General features: G+C 42.8%; 1 protein-coding gene across 5 annotated transcripts in view; it reads right to left on the bottom strand.

The window, feature by feature from the left end:
- TTC28 (tetratricopeptide repeat domain 28) overlaps positions 1 to 17,876 on the bottom strand; it is a 487,880-nt gene that overhangs the window by 246,975 nt on the left and 223,029 nt on the right. For all 5 annotated transcript variants that reach the window (XM_060192543.1, XM_060192544.1, XM_060192547.1 and 2 more), the window contains one exon: positions 324 to 471. In XM_060192543.1, coding sequence (XP_060048526.1) covers positions 324 to 471 — 148 coding nt within the window. The remainder of the gene's footprint in view (positions 1 to 323; positions 472 to 17,876) is intronic.

Here is a 17,876-nt window from a genome sequence, read left to right as displayed (position 1 = left end):
TATTCCAGAAATCCAGAGAAATGAATCCACTGGCTCACACCATAGAAATAGCTAATAAAATCCAGAGAAATGAATCCACTGGCTCACACCATAGAAATAGCTAACAAAATGTTTAAAAGCATAATTCAGAGCCGCAGACTTCCAGACCAGAGGACTTGCCATCACCCCGCCTCCCTCAAGTATTAGTAAGTGACAAGGAGACAAGCTCTCCCTCTGGCAAATCTGGCCCTCTGTCAGCTCTCAGTGCTCGCATCTCTCTCTCATCTTGCAAGGCTACACAGGTTCGATTTCAGTTCCAGGTCAGAAATGTTTATTCCGTCTACCTCTCATGGGGGATTTCATGGCAGCTTCTATCATCCCCACCAGCAACTGAAGACTCTTGGGGTCCTGAGCCAGTCCAGAGGCAAAGGCTGCCAGGGCATCGGCATGACGTCCAAGATACTGGAGGGCGACACCCTGCCGGAAGTAGGCCTGGAAACAAAGGATAAGGCACGATTTACTTCATAGTAGGCTCCACAGGCTGGCGGATTCCTCACCAGTAACAGCTCAGCAAAACTAGAATTGAGATGATCTTGGTTCAGAAGCCTGATTCACATTCTAATCAAAATTTTATTTCTTCTCAAATTTCCACTCTTTTAACTTCTAGAACACTTTATTTTTATTAGATTCTTTGGCATTTGTTTATATATTGTTTTATCGCTGTGTGGAGATGTAGGGCCACTTTACATCACTCTTAATAAAGATTTGGAGATTTCATTCTATCTCAACTAAGTATTTGGTACTGAGCAATATAAATTAGAGCCACTAAAATTGCATTTATTTAAATTTTCCTGTTATATGACTAAAAGAAAAATAATGTATAATTATAGATACATTTAATAGTAAATAATAAAATTAACTTAATGAGGTGTTTCAGGCACAGAATTTTAAAACTATTATCTGAAATATGCGTGCTTTGTTTAGAAACACAGTAAAATAGGGCAGGGGTAGACAACATAATGCTTATGCAAAGAGACTCCCATGCCTGAGGCTTCAAAGTCCCAGGTTCAATCTCCCACACAACCATAAACCAGAGTTTAGCAGTGCTTTGGTAAGGAAAAAAAAAAAAGTTGCTATAGTAAAATAGTTTTCTTTGTACTGCTTACTGGATTAACTTAAAAACTAGTATTATCAACTGTGATTATGAGAAAACAGTTAATTTCAGAAAGGATCAGAAAATTTATAAAGTATTTATACTTTAGAAAGTGCGGTTTATCTTGAAGCATACAGAGTAAAAAAAACAAGTAAGTGTAACAAGCAAAGTGCCTTGTACTAAGTAAACAATACATAAGATGTCATTCTTCGCAGGTGGCGCAAAGCACAAGGACTGGCATAAGGATCCCGGTTCGAACCCCGGCTCCCACCTGCAGGGGAGTTGCTTCACAGGCGGTGAAGCAGGTCTGCAGGTGTCTATCTTTCTCTCCTCCTCTCTGTCTTCCCCTCCTCTCTCCATTTCTCTCTGTCCTATCCAACAATGACAACAACAATAATAACTACAACAAAAAAACAACAAGGGCAACAAAATAGAATAAATAAATAAAATAAATATTTTTTTAAAAAAAGATGTCATTCTTAATGCACTGGTTGCTTATGTGACAACATATTGGTCTCATATATCACCTAAATACTCATACTACTGTTTACAACACAAATTAACTTTTCCTGTCCGGTAGTATTTGATTTTTTTTTTTACTTATGTAAACATTATTTTGAGGAATATTTAGATTTACAGATAGTTGCAAAGATAATACAGAATTCCCTGATATTCTACTGTTCAAAGAATCACAAATTATATTCATAGGACCTAAATGAGGTCTCAAACAACTCCAACCAGATACATGATCCCATGTTAATACTCGTGTACAGAGGGCAGCTTTAATGTTTACAAAACATGTTTACTTACTGCATTTTCAAAACTGCCAAATGAAGTAACTTAAGATAAAAAATATTATTCAGTATCTCTATTAAGAAATAATCCATTAACAGAATATAAATACTCAGCTTGTTACACGCTATTCAGGTTTCTATTAGTTTAAACTATAAGCAGCTGTTAAAACTAAGACCCCAGGAAGACACTAGCCTGTAAATGCACTGTCTTTAATAATTCATTTCACTCCCTTTCACTGAACTCAACCACTGTTTTAATCTTTAGCGTGTTTATAGACATTTTTTCTATCCTCTTCATCTTTACATCTTGGGTTGTTGTTTTTTTTAATCCAAGCGGTAACCGATGTATGCATAGAAATGGCATACTCAGATTAAAAGGAAACCTGTAGTTCACTAGTTCTAGAAACGCCACATCAAACTCAAGTACCATAAATGTAACGTTAATACCAACTATAAGTACTGGGACTGGAGAGATGCTAAAATACTGTTAGGACTTCAGGCCTGTTAAGAAACACAACTCTCTACTATGGTAGCTATTTCACAGTATGTAAAGCCACATAACTAACTAGTCGGTGTACCTTTGACTTATATGACACTGCATGTCATCTTCATCTCAATAAACTGATGGGGGGAAATCTTACTTTCAAAGAATTCTCATAATTTCTTGTATATATAAACTTTATCATATACTACTTCCCTGAGAAAACAACTTGTGTCCCTGTATGAAAATGTAGCTATTGAAAAATACAATTTACTTTTAGTAAGGAGACAAAACTCAAAGTTAAATGCAAGTTACAGTATCAAGTTCACACAGCAATTCAAGAATAGTGTGTGAGCTCTGTTTGCTTAGAACATAGAAAATAGATGAGAAAAGGAATCACCCACAATCTTGGCTTCTTTCCTCCAGGATGATTTTGAAAAGTGGTTCAAGAAAGGAGGACCCCCACACCTATGGACATCTAATCTTTGACAAAGGGGCCCAGACTATTAAATGGGGAAAGCAGAGTCTCTTCAACAAACGGTGTTGGAAACAATGGGTTGAAACATGCAGAATAATGAAACTGAATCACTGTATCTCACCAAATACAAAAATAAATTCCAAGTGGATGAAGGACTTGGATGTTAGACCACAAACTATCAAATACTTAGAGGAAAATATTGGCAGAACGCTTTTCCACATACATTTTAAAGACATCTTCAATGAAACGAATCCAATTACAAAGAAGACTAAGGCAAGTATAAACCTATGGGACTACATCAAATTAAAAAGCTTCTTCACAGCGAAAGAAACCACTACCAAAACCAAGAGACCCCTCACAGAATGGGAGAAGATCTTTACATGCCATATATCAGAAAAGTTAAATAACCAAAATATATAAAGAGCTTGCCAAACTCAACAACAAGACAACAAACAACCCCATCCAAAAATGGGGAGAGGACATGGACAGAATATTCACCACAGAAGAGATCCAGAAGGCCGCGAAACACATGAAAAAATGCTCCAAGTCTTTGACTGTCAGAGAAATGCAAATAAAGACAACAATGAGGTACCACTTCACTCCTCTCAGAATGTCATACATCAGAAAAGGTAACAGCAGCAAAAGCTGGAGAGGTTGTGGGGTCAAAGGAACCCTCCTACACTGCTGGTGGGAATGTAAACTGGTCCAACCTCTGTGGAGAACAGTCTGGAGAACTCTCAGAAGGCTAGAAATGGACCTACCCTATGACCCTGCAATTCCCCTCCTGGGGACATATCCTAAGGAACCCAACACATCCATCCAAAAAGATCTGTGTACACATATGTTCTTGGCAGCACAATTTGTAATAGCCAAAAATTAGAAGCAACCCAGGTGTCCAACAACAGATAAGTGGCTGAGCAAGTTGTCGTATATATACACAATGGAATACTACTCAGCTGTAAAAAATGGTGACTTGGGAGTCGGGCTGTAGCGCAGCGGGCTAAGCGCAGGTGGCGCAAAGCACAAGGATCGGCATAAGGATCCCGGTTCGAACCCAGCTCCCCACCTGCAGGTGAGTCGCTTCACAGGTGGTGAAGCAGGTCTGCAGGTGTCTGTCTTTCTCTCCCCCTCTCTGTCTTCCCCTCCCTCTCTCCATTTCTCTCTGTCCTATCCAACAACGGCAACAACAATAATAACTACAACAATAAAACAACAAGGGCAACAAAAGGGAATAAATAAATAAAATAAATATATATATATAAAAAAACAGTATTTAAAAAAAAAAAGGTGACTTCACCATTTTCAGCCGATCTTGGATGGACCTTGAAAAATGCATGTTAAGTGAAATAAGTCAGAAACAGAAGGATGAATATGGGATGATCTCACTCTCAGGCAGAAGTTGAAAAACAAGATCAGAAAAAAAAAAAAAAAAACACAAGTAGAACCTGAACTGGAATTGGTGTATCACATCAAAGTAAAAGACTCTGGCATAGGTGGGTGGGGAGAATACAGGTCTAAGAAGGATTCAGAGGACCTCGTGTGGGTTGTATTGTTTTATGGGAAACTGGGGAATGTTATGCATGTACAAACTATTGTATTTACTGTTGAATGTAAAACATGAATTCCCCAATAAAGAAATAAAAAATAAAAAATAAACAAAAAAAAAAAAAAAAGAAAGAAAGGAGGCCCAAGGGTTGAAGAGACGGCTCACTGGTAAGGGTGTCTGCACCGTAAGCCCAAGACCCAGGTTTGAGTCACAGCACCGTCACGGGATGGCTATGGCGACAGAGGGCGGCGCTTCAGTGGTATGGAGTCTCTCTGAGCCTCTCACTGTCTCTCTACCTGAATGTGGAGTGATAGAATGGTAAAACTGTGCGTGTGCGAGGGCTCTGGGTCCAACAACAACTGGGGGGGGGGGGGAGCCTCAGAGGTCTCTTTTAGGCCTCCCTAGTGTCTCTTACAGAAACACCAACCCCATTTTAGAACATTTTCTCAGGTGGAGGGTAGATAGCATAGTGGTTATGCAAACAGACTCTCATGCCTGAGGCTCCAAAGTCCCAGGTTCAATCCCCCACACCACCATAAACCAGAGCCGAACAGTGCTCTGGTTAAAATAATAATAATAAATTTAAAAAAGGTCATTTTCTCAGTTAAAAACCAAGAACTGTTTTCCTATGAAGATACCATGCAAACCCTAAACACCTCGACCCACACAAAGCGTGGAACTCTCCGAAGTCTTCCCCAGGCAGCATGTAATGCACATACAAAGATCTGTTGGATAAAAATTACTTGGGTGAGAGATATATCACTGCAGAGTTCAAGTGGTCGATAAAAGCTAGATAGTTACTATAATAAAATGAAAAGAATTCAGCACAGGGCCAGGTGGCGCACCTGACTGAGCGCACGCACGTGTTACAACGCACAAGGACCTGGGTTTGAGCCCCCGGTCCCCACCTGCAGGAGGAAAGCTTTGCAAGTGGTAAAGCAGGGCTGCAGGTGTCTCTCTTATCTCTTTCCCTCTCTATGTTCCCTCCCTTTCTCGATTTCTGACTGTCTCTATCCAATAAATAAATAAGGATACTACAAAAATTTGTTTTAAAGAATTCAGCACAGTACCTACTGCAGAGCAAATTCTAAATTAAATTGAAAAAATTAGTGAGAAAAGTCATGACAAGCATACATATTACAATAAATAGTGACCTGAATAAATATTTGAAAAATTTCATTATCCAACATAACATCCGATTCCTGTCATTGCTTCGGTCATTCTTGCCTTCGCTTCATAGGAGACTAAAGCTAACTGCTTGCTTCTACACTCCCAGACAAAACCTGAACGGCCTGACTAGAAGTGGGGATTAGCATATGTTGGGAGATGCAGTCACCATTTACAATAACCTCTGCCTGCCTCTTCAAAGACAACAATCATAATGTGCTGACATTAACAGCTGTGGACCACAACTTCAAGAACATTGTTGTGACCTGCCTTAGCCTGTCGGCTCTCCCCTATTGGTTCTTGCTACACGTTTTTTCTCTTACTCAGTATCATAAGCTTGACAGGAAGTTGCTTCACCTGGGAAAAAAGTAAACTTTGATCACTTAGACATAAGCAAAGACGTGTACAGCATGTCAAAGGAAGGCAGAGTAGCTGCAGCAGCGGTGAACTCTTAGTGCCCAGACAGTGTCAGGCGATCTATCCCTTGCTTCCTCATCCCCATGGATACAGCACATTTTGGTCACTGGCTATGAGGCACATGGAGAAGTTATGGCAACATGAACTGACAACGGAAGGCACCTCCACCCCAGGAATAGCTTTAACCTGGAGGTTTTGACAGGAAGAAAGACTTAGCAATTAAAACACTGAACTAACGGTGGAAGGCCTCTATTTTCAGTGTATCAGTCATTCATTTATATTGTATTCTTCACCACAGAGAATCTACAGTGATTACTCCACACATGTTATTAAATCACATGATCACATCAATTCATGCTGAAAAGGCATTTGACAAGATCCAACCTCCGTTTATGATAAAGATCCTTAAGAAAAGCACTCCAGGGGACACTGTCCTTTTACAACATAACCACAGCTAACATCACCTTCAATGGGGAAAACTGAAAGCTTTCCCTCTAGAATCTAGACCCCAACCAGGATGTCCACCATCACCATCACTACTCAGCAGAGAGACAGAGGTCCACAGAAGTGTACTCAGGGAAGAAAGAGCTATCAAAGGAATATATATTGGGAAGGAAGAAATTAAACTATCACTGCTCACTGATGACAAAGTACGTAGAGAACCCCAAAGCCTCCACCACACTTTACAGGAAATAACTGAAATGTTCAGTAAAATGCAGGATACAAAAATCAATACACATAAGCCTGTGGCATTGCTACACACAAGTGATAAGTCAGGGGAAAGGAGATTGAAGGACTCGGTCCCATTTTGAGCTCCAAAATATAAAATACCTTGAAGTGAATCCAACAAAGTGGTGATGGATCCTTACGATGAAAACTATAGGACACTTTTAACAGAAACAGAATGACACAAAGAAATGGGATAACATTGCCTTGTTCATGGATTGAAAGAGTAAGTATTATTAAGATGAACATCCTACCAAAAGCAGCCCCTATCCAAATCCCAATGACATTTTTTTTCCTCCAGGGTTCTCACTAGGACTCGTTGCCTGGCACTAGGAATCCACTGCTCCCGGCAGCCATTTTCCCATTTTATTGGATAAGACAGAGAGAAAATAAGAGAGAAGGGGGATACAGAGAGAGAAAGACAGACACCTGCAGAACTGCTTCACCACTTGTGAAGCTTGCCCTTGAAGGTGAGGAACCGGGATTTCAAACCTGGATCTGGGTCCTTGTGCTTAGTACTATGTGCGCTTATCTGGGTGGGTCACTGCCCCCCCCCCATGGCAATCTTCAAAGAAACTGAACAATTTATCCAAAAACTTGTATGGAACCACAAAAGAAAAAAGAAAACAGAGAGCCAAAGCATTCCTGAGAAAAAACGACAGGACAGAACTATTATGCTCCTGCAAAACAATATGGCAAAGCAGCTCAGCAGACACTTGGATGAAGAGAACAGAACCAAGAGCCCAGAAATAAAGCCACACACAAACAGTCACTTAGTATCTGATATGGGGACAACTCCACTCAGTGAGAAGAGAAGTCCTCTTCAACCAAGTCTGCTGGGAAAGCCAGACAGCCACATAGGAAAAAATGAAGCTAGATGACTACTTAACAGCATGCACCAAATGTAGCTCAAAACGGATCAAAGATCTAAACGTCATTCCTAAAGCTATAAAATACACAAAAGAAAGCATCAGTAAAACACTTCAGGATGGATCAAAGATGGATTCAGATGCTCAACCCCATGAGTATTTGAAATGGAAACAAGATTAAATAAATGGAACTACAGCAAACTTAAAAGCTCCTACACATTAAAAACAAACTACACAAGGTCAAAAAGACAAGCCAGTAAAAGGGAGAAGAAAACTGAGACATGTTATGCATGTACAAACTATTGTGTTCACTATCAAATAGAAAACATTGCACAGATAACTTCTAAGTAGAGGATTTTATTAATTTATTTGTTTGGTTGGTTGGTTTTGGTCTGGGAATTCTTGTACTTTCAAAATTCAGAAAACCAAAAATGACACAGAAAATGTATGAACATGAATATTTAATCTTTACTCCACTAGCAATTGTTGATCGTAGGACATTTTCTTAAAATATCTTTATTGGGGGATTAATGATTTATGTTTGACAGTAAATACAATAGTTTGTACATGCATAACATTTCCCAGTTTTCCATATAACAATACAACCCCCACTAGTGTTGGTATTCTTCATATTGGTTTGGTCCCCTTCCCCCACCTCTAGGAGATTGTGGTTTAGCCCTGCTAGTTTCGCGGGGCCGCTTGTCCCCACCCCAGAACCCCGACGGACGAGCAGACTTGTTGGATGGGCAGACTTGTTGTGGCCGCCGCAGGAGAAGGATGCAAGACAGATCTGTGTGGTGATTGGTTTTAGGTTAGTTTCTGAATCGTTGCTCGTGAATAAAGAAATACAGCTTTTCTGCCCAGCCGTGTGTCCACAAGTCTCTGTCTACCGCCGCGAAGCTAGCCCGGCCTGCTGGCACCCCGAACCTTAATGACATATGGTGCCCACGTGGACCGGACCTGCGCATCTCTCAGATAAGTGACAATTGGCTACCTATGCACTATGGCCTTCTCTTCTGCTTGTGAAGAGATCTCCAAAAGCCTCTGCCCTTTCTTCACGAGACTGTTTCGCTGCTTCTGGAACATTTACTCTGGACCACTCTGTGGTTTCCGCCCAACGCCAGCCCACATGAGCCGGCTTTCCGCCGCGTGGCGCGGGACATTGGGCGTGGGCTCCCCCCACGCTGCTCGGCCGCCGGGATCAAGGCAGCAGACATGGCGGTCAGGCGCCACCCTGGGGCACCTCGGCCCGCACCTTCTGCACGGCTGGCCCGCCCGCCCTCCTGCTATGAAGTCTGGGCAGATCCCGCACCACCCGGAGACCATGGGCTCCCTGCCGAAACTGGGCCCCCTGGCAGAGATCCTCAACTCAGCTCTGAAGTCAGAAAAGCTAAAATATGCAGAGATTCATCCAGAGATCGCAACCTACAATTCCTAGAAATGGAGCTGCGCGGGAGGCCACCTTCAGATGGTGACCCCCCCCCCCCCCCCGCCAACAACTAACACACTATAGATCTAAACTCCTGTTTAAAATGACATGTCTTCGTCACAAAAGTTTCTCTCCTTGTGTATTGAAGACCATGTGTATGTGTGTGCTTAAAGTTTGGTAACATTAACTTTAAGGTTAAAAAGGTAACTTTAAGGCTACATTCTTACCAGGCAAAGTTAAATGAAAAAGGTTTTCAACATAATTCTCATAAAGATAAAATTAACTTACATTTAAAGTCTGAAGTAAAAATTAGTTAAATATCAATATAGTTTAACTAAGTTGATAAAATTAAAACCTGAGCACACCTAGGGTGTGTCTCCATCTTGAATGGGTGTAACAAAAGGTTAAAAAGACGTTGTTGATATGTAAAAGTCTCAAATTCCTTCTCAATTAGAAACGTTAGATTGCGCTATGGTTATGCTAATGATTCTCATGCCTGAGGATTTTTTCTTTCTATGGTTCATGTTTGCCTTTCCATATTTTATTGTTTGAACTTTAAATAGCCTTGGAATCATGCTGGAAGGGACTTCCAATTGTAATAGAGTTATCAATTGTGGTAAACGTCTAACCTGCTACAAGTTTTGCTTCATAGTAAGTAAATTGCAGCTGTCAAGCTCTCTACAGAAAAGCGGAATTCCAGCAGCTGACCTTCCTCATACAACGCTCCACCCCCTGGCATTCTTCCGTGGACATCTGCTTTGGACTGGCACTTCTATCGGACTCACTGGTACACCCTTAGACACTTTGCACAAAACTAGCAGCTTCCCTTTATGCTGCTGGGTTTCTCAAAGACTGACTGCAGCCAGCTGCCTTGGGACTCTAGGCCATATCCCCGACCCCAGCTAGGTAATGCTCACAGAGAAAAAAAAATGCCCGTCGAGGCAAGTAACGCCCCCCCCCCCAGAGGCAAAAAGGTCCCCCTCAGACTTTCCCTTGGCAGCACACTGGTTCTTGTTGCCCGCTTACATGTTCCTCCATGTTTGTGCCAGTTTCTTTTTTGAAAATGCCTGTACGATATAGGGTTCTGTTCACCCCACACCCCTGATACTGTGGTCATTTAGTTAAAAAGAAAAGGGGGAATATGTTGGTATTCTTCGTGTTGGTTTGGTCCCCTTCCCCTCACCTCTAGGAGATTGTGGTTTAGCCCTGCTAGTTTCGCGGGGCCGCTTGTCCCCGCCCCAGAACCCCGACGGACAGGCAGACTTGTTGTGGTGGCTGCAGGAGAAGGATGCAGGGCAGATCTGTGTGGTGATTGGTTTTAGGTTAGTTTCTGAATCGTTGCTCGTGAATAAAGAAATACAGCTTTTCTGCCCAGCCGTGTGTCCGTGAGTCTCTGTCTTCCACCATGAAGCTAGCACAGCCTGCTGGCACCCCGAACGTTAACGACACACTAGGTCCTCTGTCATCCTTCTTGGACCTGTATTCTCCCCACCTCCCACCCCAGAGCCTTTTACTTTGGTGCAATACACCAATTCCAGTTCAATTTCTACTTGTGTTTTCTTTTCTGATCTTGTTTTTCAACTTCTGCCTGAGAGTGAGATCATCCCATATTCATCCTTCTCTTTCTCACTTATTTCACTTAACATGAATTTTTCAAGGTCCACCCAAGATTGGCTGAAAACGGTGAAGTCACCATTTTTTATAGCTGAGTAATATTCCATTGTATATATATGCCACAACTTGCTCAGCCACTTATCTGTTGTTGGACACCTGGGTTGCTTCCAGGTTTGGGCTATTAGATTGAGCTTCCAAGAACATATGTGTACACAGATCTTTTTCGATGGATGTGTTGGGTTCCTTAGGATCTATCCCCAGGAGAGGAATTGCAGGGTCATAGGGTAGGTCCATTTCTAGCCTTCTGAGCATTCTCCAGACTGTTCTCCACAGAGGCTGGACCAATTGACATTCCCACCAGCAGTGTAGGAGGGTTCCTTTGACCCCACAATCTCTCCAGCATTTGCTGCTGTTACCTATTCTGATGTATGACATTCTGAGAGGAGTGAAGTGGTATCTCATTGTTGTCTTTTATATGCATTTCTCTGACAATCAAAGACTCGGAGCATTTTTTCATGTGTTTCTCGGCCTTTTGGATCTCTTCTTTAGTGAATATTCTGTCTATGTCCTCTCCCCATTTTTGGATGGGTTATTTGCATAGAACAATTTTTAATGAATTGGATGGAAGGAAAATTCATTTCATTAACCTTTCATATAAATGTATTAGTATCGAACTAAACAGGCCACTGTACTTGCAACTTAGTTCGATGTTAATAGCATTATAAGAATGAAGCTTCAAATCAAAGAGAACTCAAAGGAGCCATGTCAGGCTAGCTTCACGGGCGGGAGAGAGAGACGACCAGGGACTCATGGCTGAGTGGTACGCAGTTCAGTCTTTATTCATGTGGAATGCAGCGCAATCTAAGCTATCTCTAATCACAATCTTGTCCTTAAATATCCTGAGGCGGAAGAGTCAGGTCCGAAGAGGGTGTACGTAGGATAGGGGGTGGGGAGAAGGGAAAAGCGTGCAAAAGAGTGAGGATTAAACCAATGCCCTGGAGGCAGGGTGGTGCTTAGTTAACAGTGTTATGTAAATAGAATGCAGTGTTAAGCAGGGGGGATTAAACCAATGAAACAGAAGGGGTCTTAGAAGCAGAATTTAGAAGCATACCAACAGAGCCGTCAGCAAACTTCTCAGTCAGAGCTTGACTGTTTGGCAGCGAAAATAGATTTTTAGCCTGCAATACAATTTACTATGCTTTCTTTCTGACATCTGAATGAATTTTCACTAGCTTCTATTTATTGATTTACACTTTTTAAATTTTATTTTATTTTATTTATTCCCTTTTGTTGCCCTTGTTGTTTTATTGTTGTAGTTATTATTGTTGTTGTCGTCGTTGTTGGATAGGACAGAGAGAAATGGAGAGAGGAGGGGAAGACAGAGAGGGGGAGAGAAAGACAGACACCTGCAGACCTGCTTCACCGCCTGTGAAGCGACTCCCCTGCAGGTGGGGAGCCGGGGCTCGAACCGGGATGCTCATGCCAGTCCTTGTGCTTTGCGCCACCTGCGCTTAACTGATTTACACTTTTATCATAAAAGTAAAAACAAAACTTTGATAATCAGAAAATAATATGTTCTGTCCTGAGTGATGTGTCTGGCCTATTCAGCTGGGAAGAGTCATTCCTGTCTCTGTACAAAGTGACACTTCTGTTTCTAACGAGTCTGTTGGCAGTCTGTTGAAGGCACATGGAAGACAAGGAAGGCTAGTAAGCTGTAACCTTGAGACAGAAGACCAAAGGCCTAAGCATAATGTTTTAAACAAACCTGCAGCTGGGAACTGTCTTTCTCTCTAAAACTGCATTTTCGATAATTCTAGTATCAATTCCTAAAGGAAATCTACTCTCAGTCCTGACTATTTCACATCATGTCAACTATTTCTTTCCCAAAAATTAAGTTTGGGACTAGACAGTGGCATACTTGGTAGAGTGCACATACTGAAGTGTACAAGGACTCAGGTTGAAAGGGCCTGGCCCCCGTCTGCAGGGGAATGATAAACAAAACGCTGGTGAAATTTTAAGAAAGGGTACAATGGTGGCCCAGGAGGTGGCGCAGTGAATGAAGCCGGTGGCCCAGGAGGTGGCGCAGTGAATGAAGCCAGTGGCCCAGGAGGTGGCGCAGTGAATGAAACTGTCCTCAAGTATGAGGTCTGCCGGGCCGCAGATCACATGGGTCACAGTGACGTTCTGGGTCACACACAGGCTCCCCCCCACATCTCGCTCCCATAAACAAATTAATCTCTCTTTTTTATATAATTTTTTCCCTCCAGGGTTATCTCGGGGGCTCGGTGCCTGCACTATGAATCCACTGCCCCTAGAGGCTATTTTTCCCTTTTGTTGCCCTTGTTGTTTATTGTTATTATTGCTGTCGTTGTTGTCAGATAGGACAGAGAGAAATGGAGAGAGGAGGGGAAGACAGAGAGGGGGAGAGAAAGACAGACACCTGCAGACCTGCTTCACCGCCTGTGAAGTGACCCCCCCTGCAGGTGGGGAGCCGGGGCTCAAACCAGGATTGTTACGCGGGTCCTTGCGCTTTGCGCCTTGTGCGCTTAATCCTCTGTGAAACCTCCTGGCCTCCCAAATTACTCTTTTTCTAGGAAGAGCTCACCAGTATAGGTTCTGCTTTGCTGTGTGTGTGGCCCAGGGTTGAGCCTGGCCCCACTGCAGAGGGGGAGGCTTCAGTGCTGTGGTTTCTCTCTCTCTCACTGTCTCTCAAGCAAGCGGTCCAGAGCAGTTAAACCCAGATGAGACAGAAAAAGAGGGAGGCGGGGAGGGGGAAAGGGAGAGGGAAGAAAAGAAGGAGGGGAAAAGGAATGAGTGGATAAAGAAAGAAGAGAGGGAGGGAGGGAGAAGAAGCAGGGGGTCAATAACTGGGGAGTGGCATCTTCCATACTGCAGGGTTCTGTGTGTGCAAGTCTGTATCAAGCTGTGAGATGTGTATGCCGTCACCCATAGCTTCTCGTTCAGACTTTAAACAATGAAAGAGACTTGAAAGTCCCCTAAAGCAACAGTTGCGAATTTTCCACAACTTGTGCATTCCTCTATGGATGTGGCCAGAAAGAAACTGGGGGTACACGCCGACGCCCTGCCTCTGCAATCTCCCCACTGCAGCACGGGCAGACGTGCCTGGAAAATGCACCAGGGCCAGAAGCAAAGTAGGAAAAAGTCCTGATAGGTAAAGAGAGTGCTCAATTAAGAGAGTCACTGTGTTCGAAAATGTGTGAGTCAAAGTGGCCTGGATTCTCACTGATGAGAGAGAGAGAGAGAGAGGGAGGGAGGGAGGGAGGGAGGGAGGGAGGAAGGAAGGAAGGAAGGAAGGAAGGAAGGAAGGAAGGAAGAAAGAAAGAAAGAAAGAAAGAAAGAAAGAAAGAAAGAAAGAAAGAAAGAAAGAAAGAGAGAAAGAGAGAAAGAAAGGGTGGGGTAGATAGCATAATGGCTATGCAAACAGATTCTCTTGCCTGAGGCACAGTCAAGTCCCAGGTTCAATCTCCCACTCCACCATAAACCAGAGCTGAACAGTGCTCTGGTGAAAGAAAGAAAGAAAGAAAGAAAGAGAGAGAGAGAGAGAGAGAGAGAGGGGGGGGGGGGGAGGGAGGGAGGGAGGGAGGAAGGAAGGGAGGGAGGAAGGAAGAAAGAGGGAAGGGAGGGAGGAAAGAAGAAAAGAATGGAGGGAGGGAGGAAGGAAGGAAGGAAAAAAGAAAGGAAAGAAGAAAGGAAGGAAGGGGAGTCGGGCAGTAGCGCAGCGGGTTAAGCGCATGTGGCGCAAAGCACAAGGACCGGCGTAAGGATCCCGGTTCGAGCCCCCGGCTCCCCATCTGCAGGGGAGTCACTTCACAGGTGGTGAAGCAGGTCTGCAGGTGTCTGTCTGTCTCTCCCCCTCTCTGTCTTCCCCTCCTCTCTCCATTTCTTTCTGTCCTATCCAACAACTACAGCAGCAACAATAATAACTGCAGCAATAAAACAAGGGCAACAAAAGGGAATAAATAAATAAATATTTTTAAAAATTTAAACTTTTAATTTTCTTCCATGACTTTTATGTAAAATAATTCTCCATTATGAGAAAGATGTTTCCATGTAAACACAATTTTACTCTGACAACCCAGGGAGGCGGCTAAGTCGAGAGAGCAGAATGTCAGTGTTCAAGGCCCTGCGCTCGGGCTCTGGCCCCACGCGTGCTAGAGCAGTGTTCTAGTCTCTCCTTCTCGCTCACACAATACTGTTTCTAGAAAAACACTCCAGTCTGCAGGCTACATGAAAGGGTTTGCTTAGTAGAGGAGATTGTGTGAGGATGCAAGTGAGAATGTCCCTGAATTTTTTTGCTTAGTGTTGTTGGAATCTGAAAATAAAGTTTATTGCTTAATTTTTTTTCCTCCCAAAAGCTTCAAATAAATTTGACTTTTGAGAAGATGAGTTATGTATAGCTTTACCCTTATCAATGGTATAACGCTGTAGACTCTCACTTGAATTTTAAATTGCTAAGAAAAGCAGGAGTTGATGGGAAGACCAGAGGGTGAGCTTTCACGGGTAAGATATCACCAGTTCAAATAGTCTTGATGTAGAACTTGTATATCATAGAGTATAGCACTCACGACTGTGATTTCTGATGGTGAGGGGCGCTGTGGAGGAAGCAGACTCTTACACAGCTGGCATGGTTTGGGTGTCGTCATTGAATTCTTTTCATCCTTCCTTCCTTCCTTCCTTCCTTCCTTCCTTCCTTCCTTCCTTCCTTCCTTCCTCCCTCCCTCCCTCCCTCCCTTTATTTCTTTCTTTCTGCCTCCAGGGTTATCGCTGAGGCTTGGTACCAGCACTATGAATCCACTGCTCCTGGAGGCTATTTTTTCCCCTTTTGTTGCCCTTGTTTATCATTGTTGTGATTATTATTGTTGTTATTGCTGTCATTATTGTTGGATAAGACAGAGGGAAATGGAGAGAGGAGGGGAAGACAGAGAGGGGGAGAAAAAGAGAGACCCCTGCAGACCTGCTTCACTGCTTGTGAAGCGACCCCCCTGCCGGTGGGGAGCTGGGGGCTCGAACCAGGATCCTTACACCGGTCCTTGCCCTTCACACCACGTGCGCTTAACTGCCCGACTCCCTACATTTTTTTTTTTAAAATAAAGAAATGTCCAGCTCATCTCTGCCTGTATCCTAATCCTTGAAATAATGCCTCTCGTTTAACTTTTTCACATTTGGAAAAGCAAGGTTGGGGAAGTACTGTTTAAACCACTGAAAATGTCTCCATTTATCAACTTTTGCTGGTGGTCGTTAGCAGTTGAGAGACTCTGCAATAGACTATCTGAACCTAACCAGGTAGATTATTAAACAAGCAAAACATAGAACGATATCCCTCTTAAGATATAAACTGACGCAAAGAATGATACCAAAGCATAGAGGAAATAAACTTAGGCCCAGCAAAGATAAGAGGTATAAAGCAGATTTAAAAATTTAAACATAAAATCACAAAAGCTAAAGCAAAATATTTTGGAGTGCACTCAGAGCAGACGGACATGACAAAAATAAAATCAGTGAACTTGAAACTCGAATTACCTAATCTGAACTAGGAAAGAATAACTGAAAAAGCAAAACTGAATAGAATCTCGGGGAGATGCTGGGTAATAACAGACCGCTGAGCACTCATTAAAAAGGCTTGACATCTCTATTTAGTCCGACTGGACTCCTAGCAGGAGAGAGGAGAGTGGGGCAGGAAGAATGTGCACAAACAGTGGTTTCATGACTGACAAAAACCTACAGATTCCAGACTGGCAAACCCCAAACAGAATTAACCCAAAGCATCCAGTGCCTAGAAACATCATAGTCGCAGCACTGGGACCTAGAGGAACACCCTGAAAGCAGCCTGAAACAAAAAGAGTGCAGTGCGAGTGCAGTGCATGTAGGGAAACAGCTCGCTTTCTCATCACACACAAGTCCTGGCGACCAGGATATTTTTAGGGTGATGAAGTAAGAGGACTGCACACATCTGAATCTGAGAATCCGTCAGGAAAACACCTTTCAGGAATGATGGAATAATAAACTAGTTTGAAAAGGTTTTCTTAATAATACTTGTATTTGACTTTAAAAATTATAAATGCTCCAGAAATACGATTTCTTACCGCTTCAAGATGTCTTGTCACACTGCACACCCAAGCACCAGTACTCTTCCAAGAGAGTCTGGGGTCCCCTCCACCATCGCATCCCACGTCCCCAGGCCGCAGCTACCCCCAGTTCAGCCTTTCAAGATTAAGAACTTGTCTTTGCTGACTCTGCTGCTTCCCTTACTGCGCTTGCTTCATTTCTTGCCCACGAGAGAGAATATTCAGCAATATGTATATGTATATGCCCCTTTACTATTTCTTGTAGGACTGATTTGGCGCTGGTACTTTCTTTTAACTGTTGCTTGTCTGTGTAGCTGTTCATCATTCCTTCAGACTGGACTGCTAACCTAGTTAGTGTTTTCTTAGGTACAGATCTTGGGAAAGAGTTCACTTAGCACTAGGTTTTCACAAAGATATCCGTGAATACTGGGAAATTTAGAAAGTACAATATAGAAACAAAACATACATTGAAATAAGAAATAACTGGTATGGGAGAAATATCTCAATTAAAAAATTTGCCAGAAAAGGTAACTTTTTTTTATTAGTGACTTAGTTATGATTGACAAGATTGTACGCTAACAGGGGTACAGTCCCATATTAGTCCCACCACCAGAGTTCCGGATGTCATCCCCTCCAGTGGAAGGTTCCCTATTCTTTATCCCTCTAGGAGCATGGGCAAAAATTTTTTTTTTTTTTTTGCCATTATCTTTATTTATTTATTGGATAGAGACAGCCAGAAATTGAGAGGAAAGAATTAAATGCCTCTTTCCTATGGTCTTGTCAATCACTATTAAATCAATAAAAAATAAAATAAGAACAAAAGATGAACAGAGAGGAAGGAGGAACATAGAGAGGGAGCTAGACGAGCCTGCTTCACCACTCGCGGAGAACATAAAGAATCTTGGTGGGGCACCTGCTGAACGCATGTACGTGTGCAAGGACCTGGGTTCAAGTCCCAACCCCACCTGCAGGGAAGCTCTGCGAGTGGTGAGGCAGTGCTGTCTCTCTGTCTCTCCTCCCTATCACCCCCTCCCTTCTCGGTTTCTGGCTGTCTCTATCCAATCAGTAAATAAAGGTAATTTTAAAATAAAATAAAAAATATGAGAGAGAGCGAAGTAAAGAAACTTGCTCAAATCG

This window comes from Erinaceus europaeus, chromosome 6, assembly GCF_950295315.1.
Source record: "Erinaceus europaeus chromosome 6, mEriEur2.1, whole genome shotgun sequence".
Taxonomy (NCBI): Eukaryota; Metazoa; Chordata; class Mammalia; order Eulipotyphla; family Erinaceidae; genus Erinaceus; species Erinaceus europaeus.
This window is presented reverse-complemented; position numbering and strand designations above follow the sequence as displayed.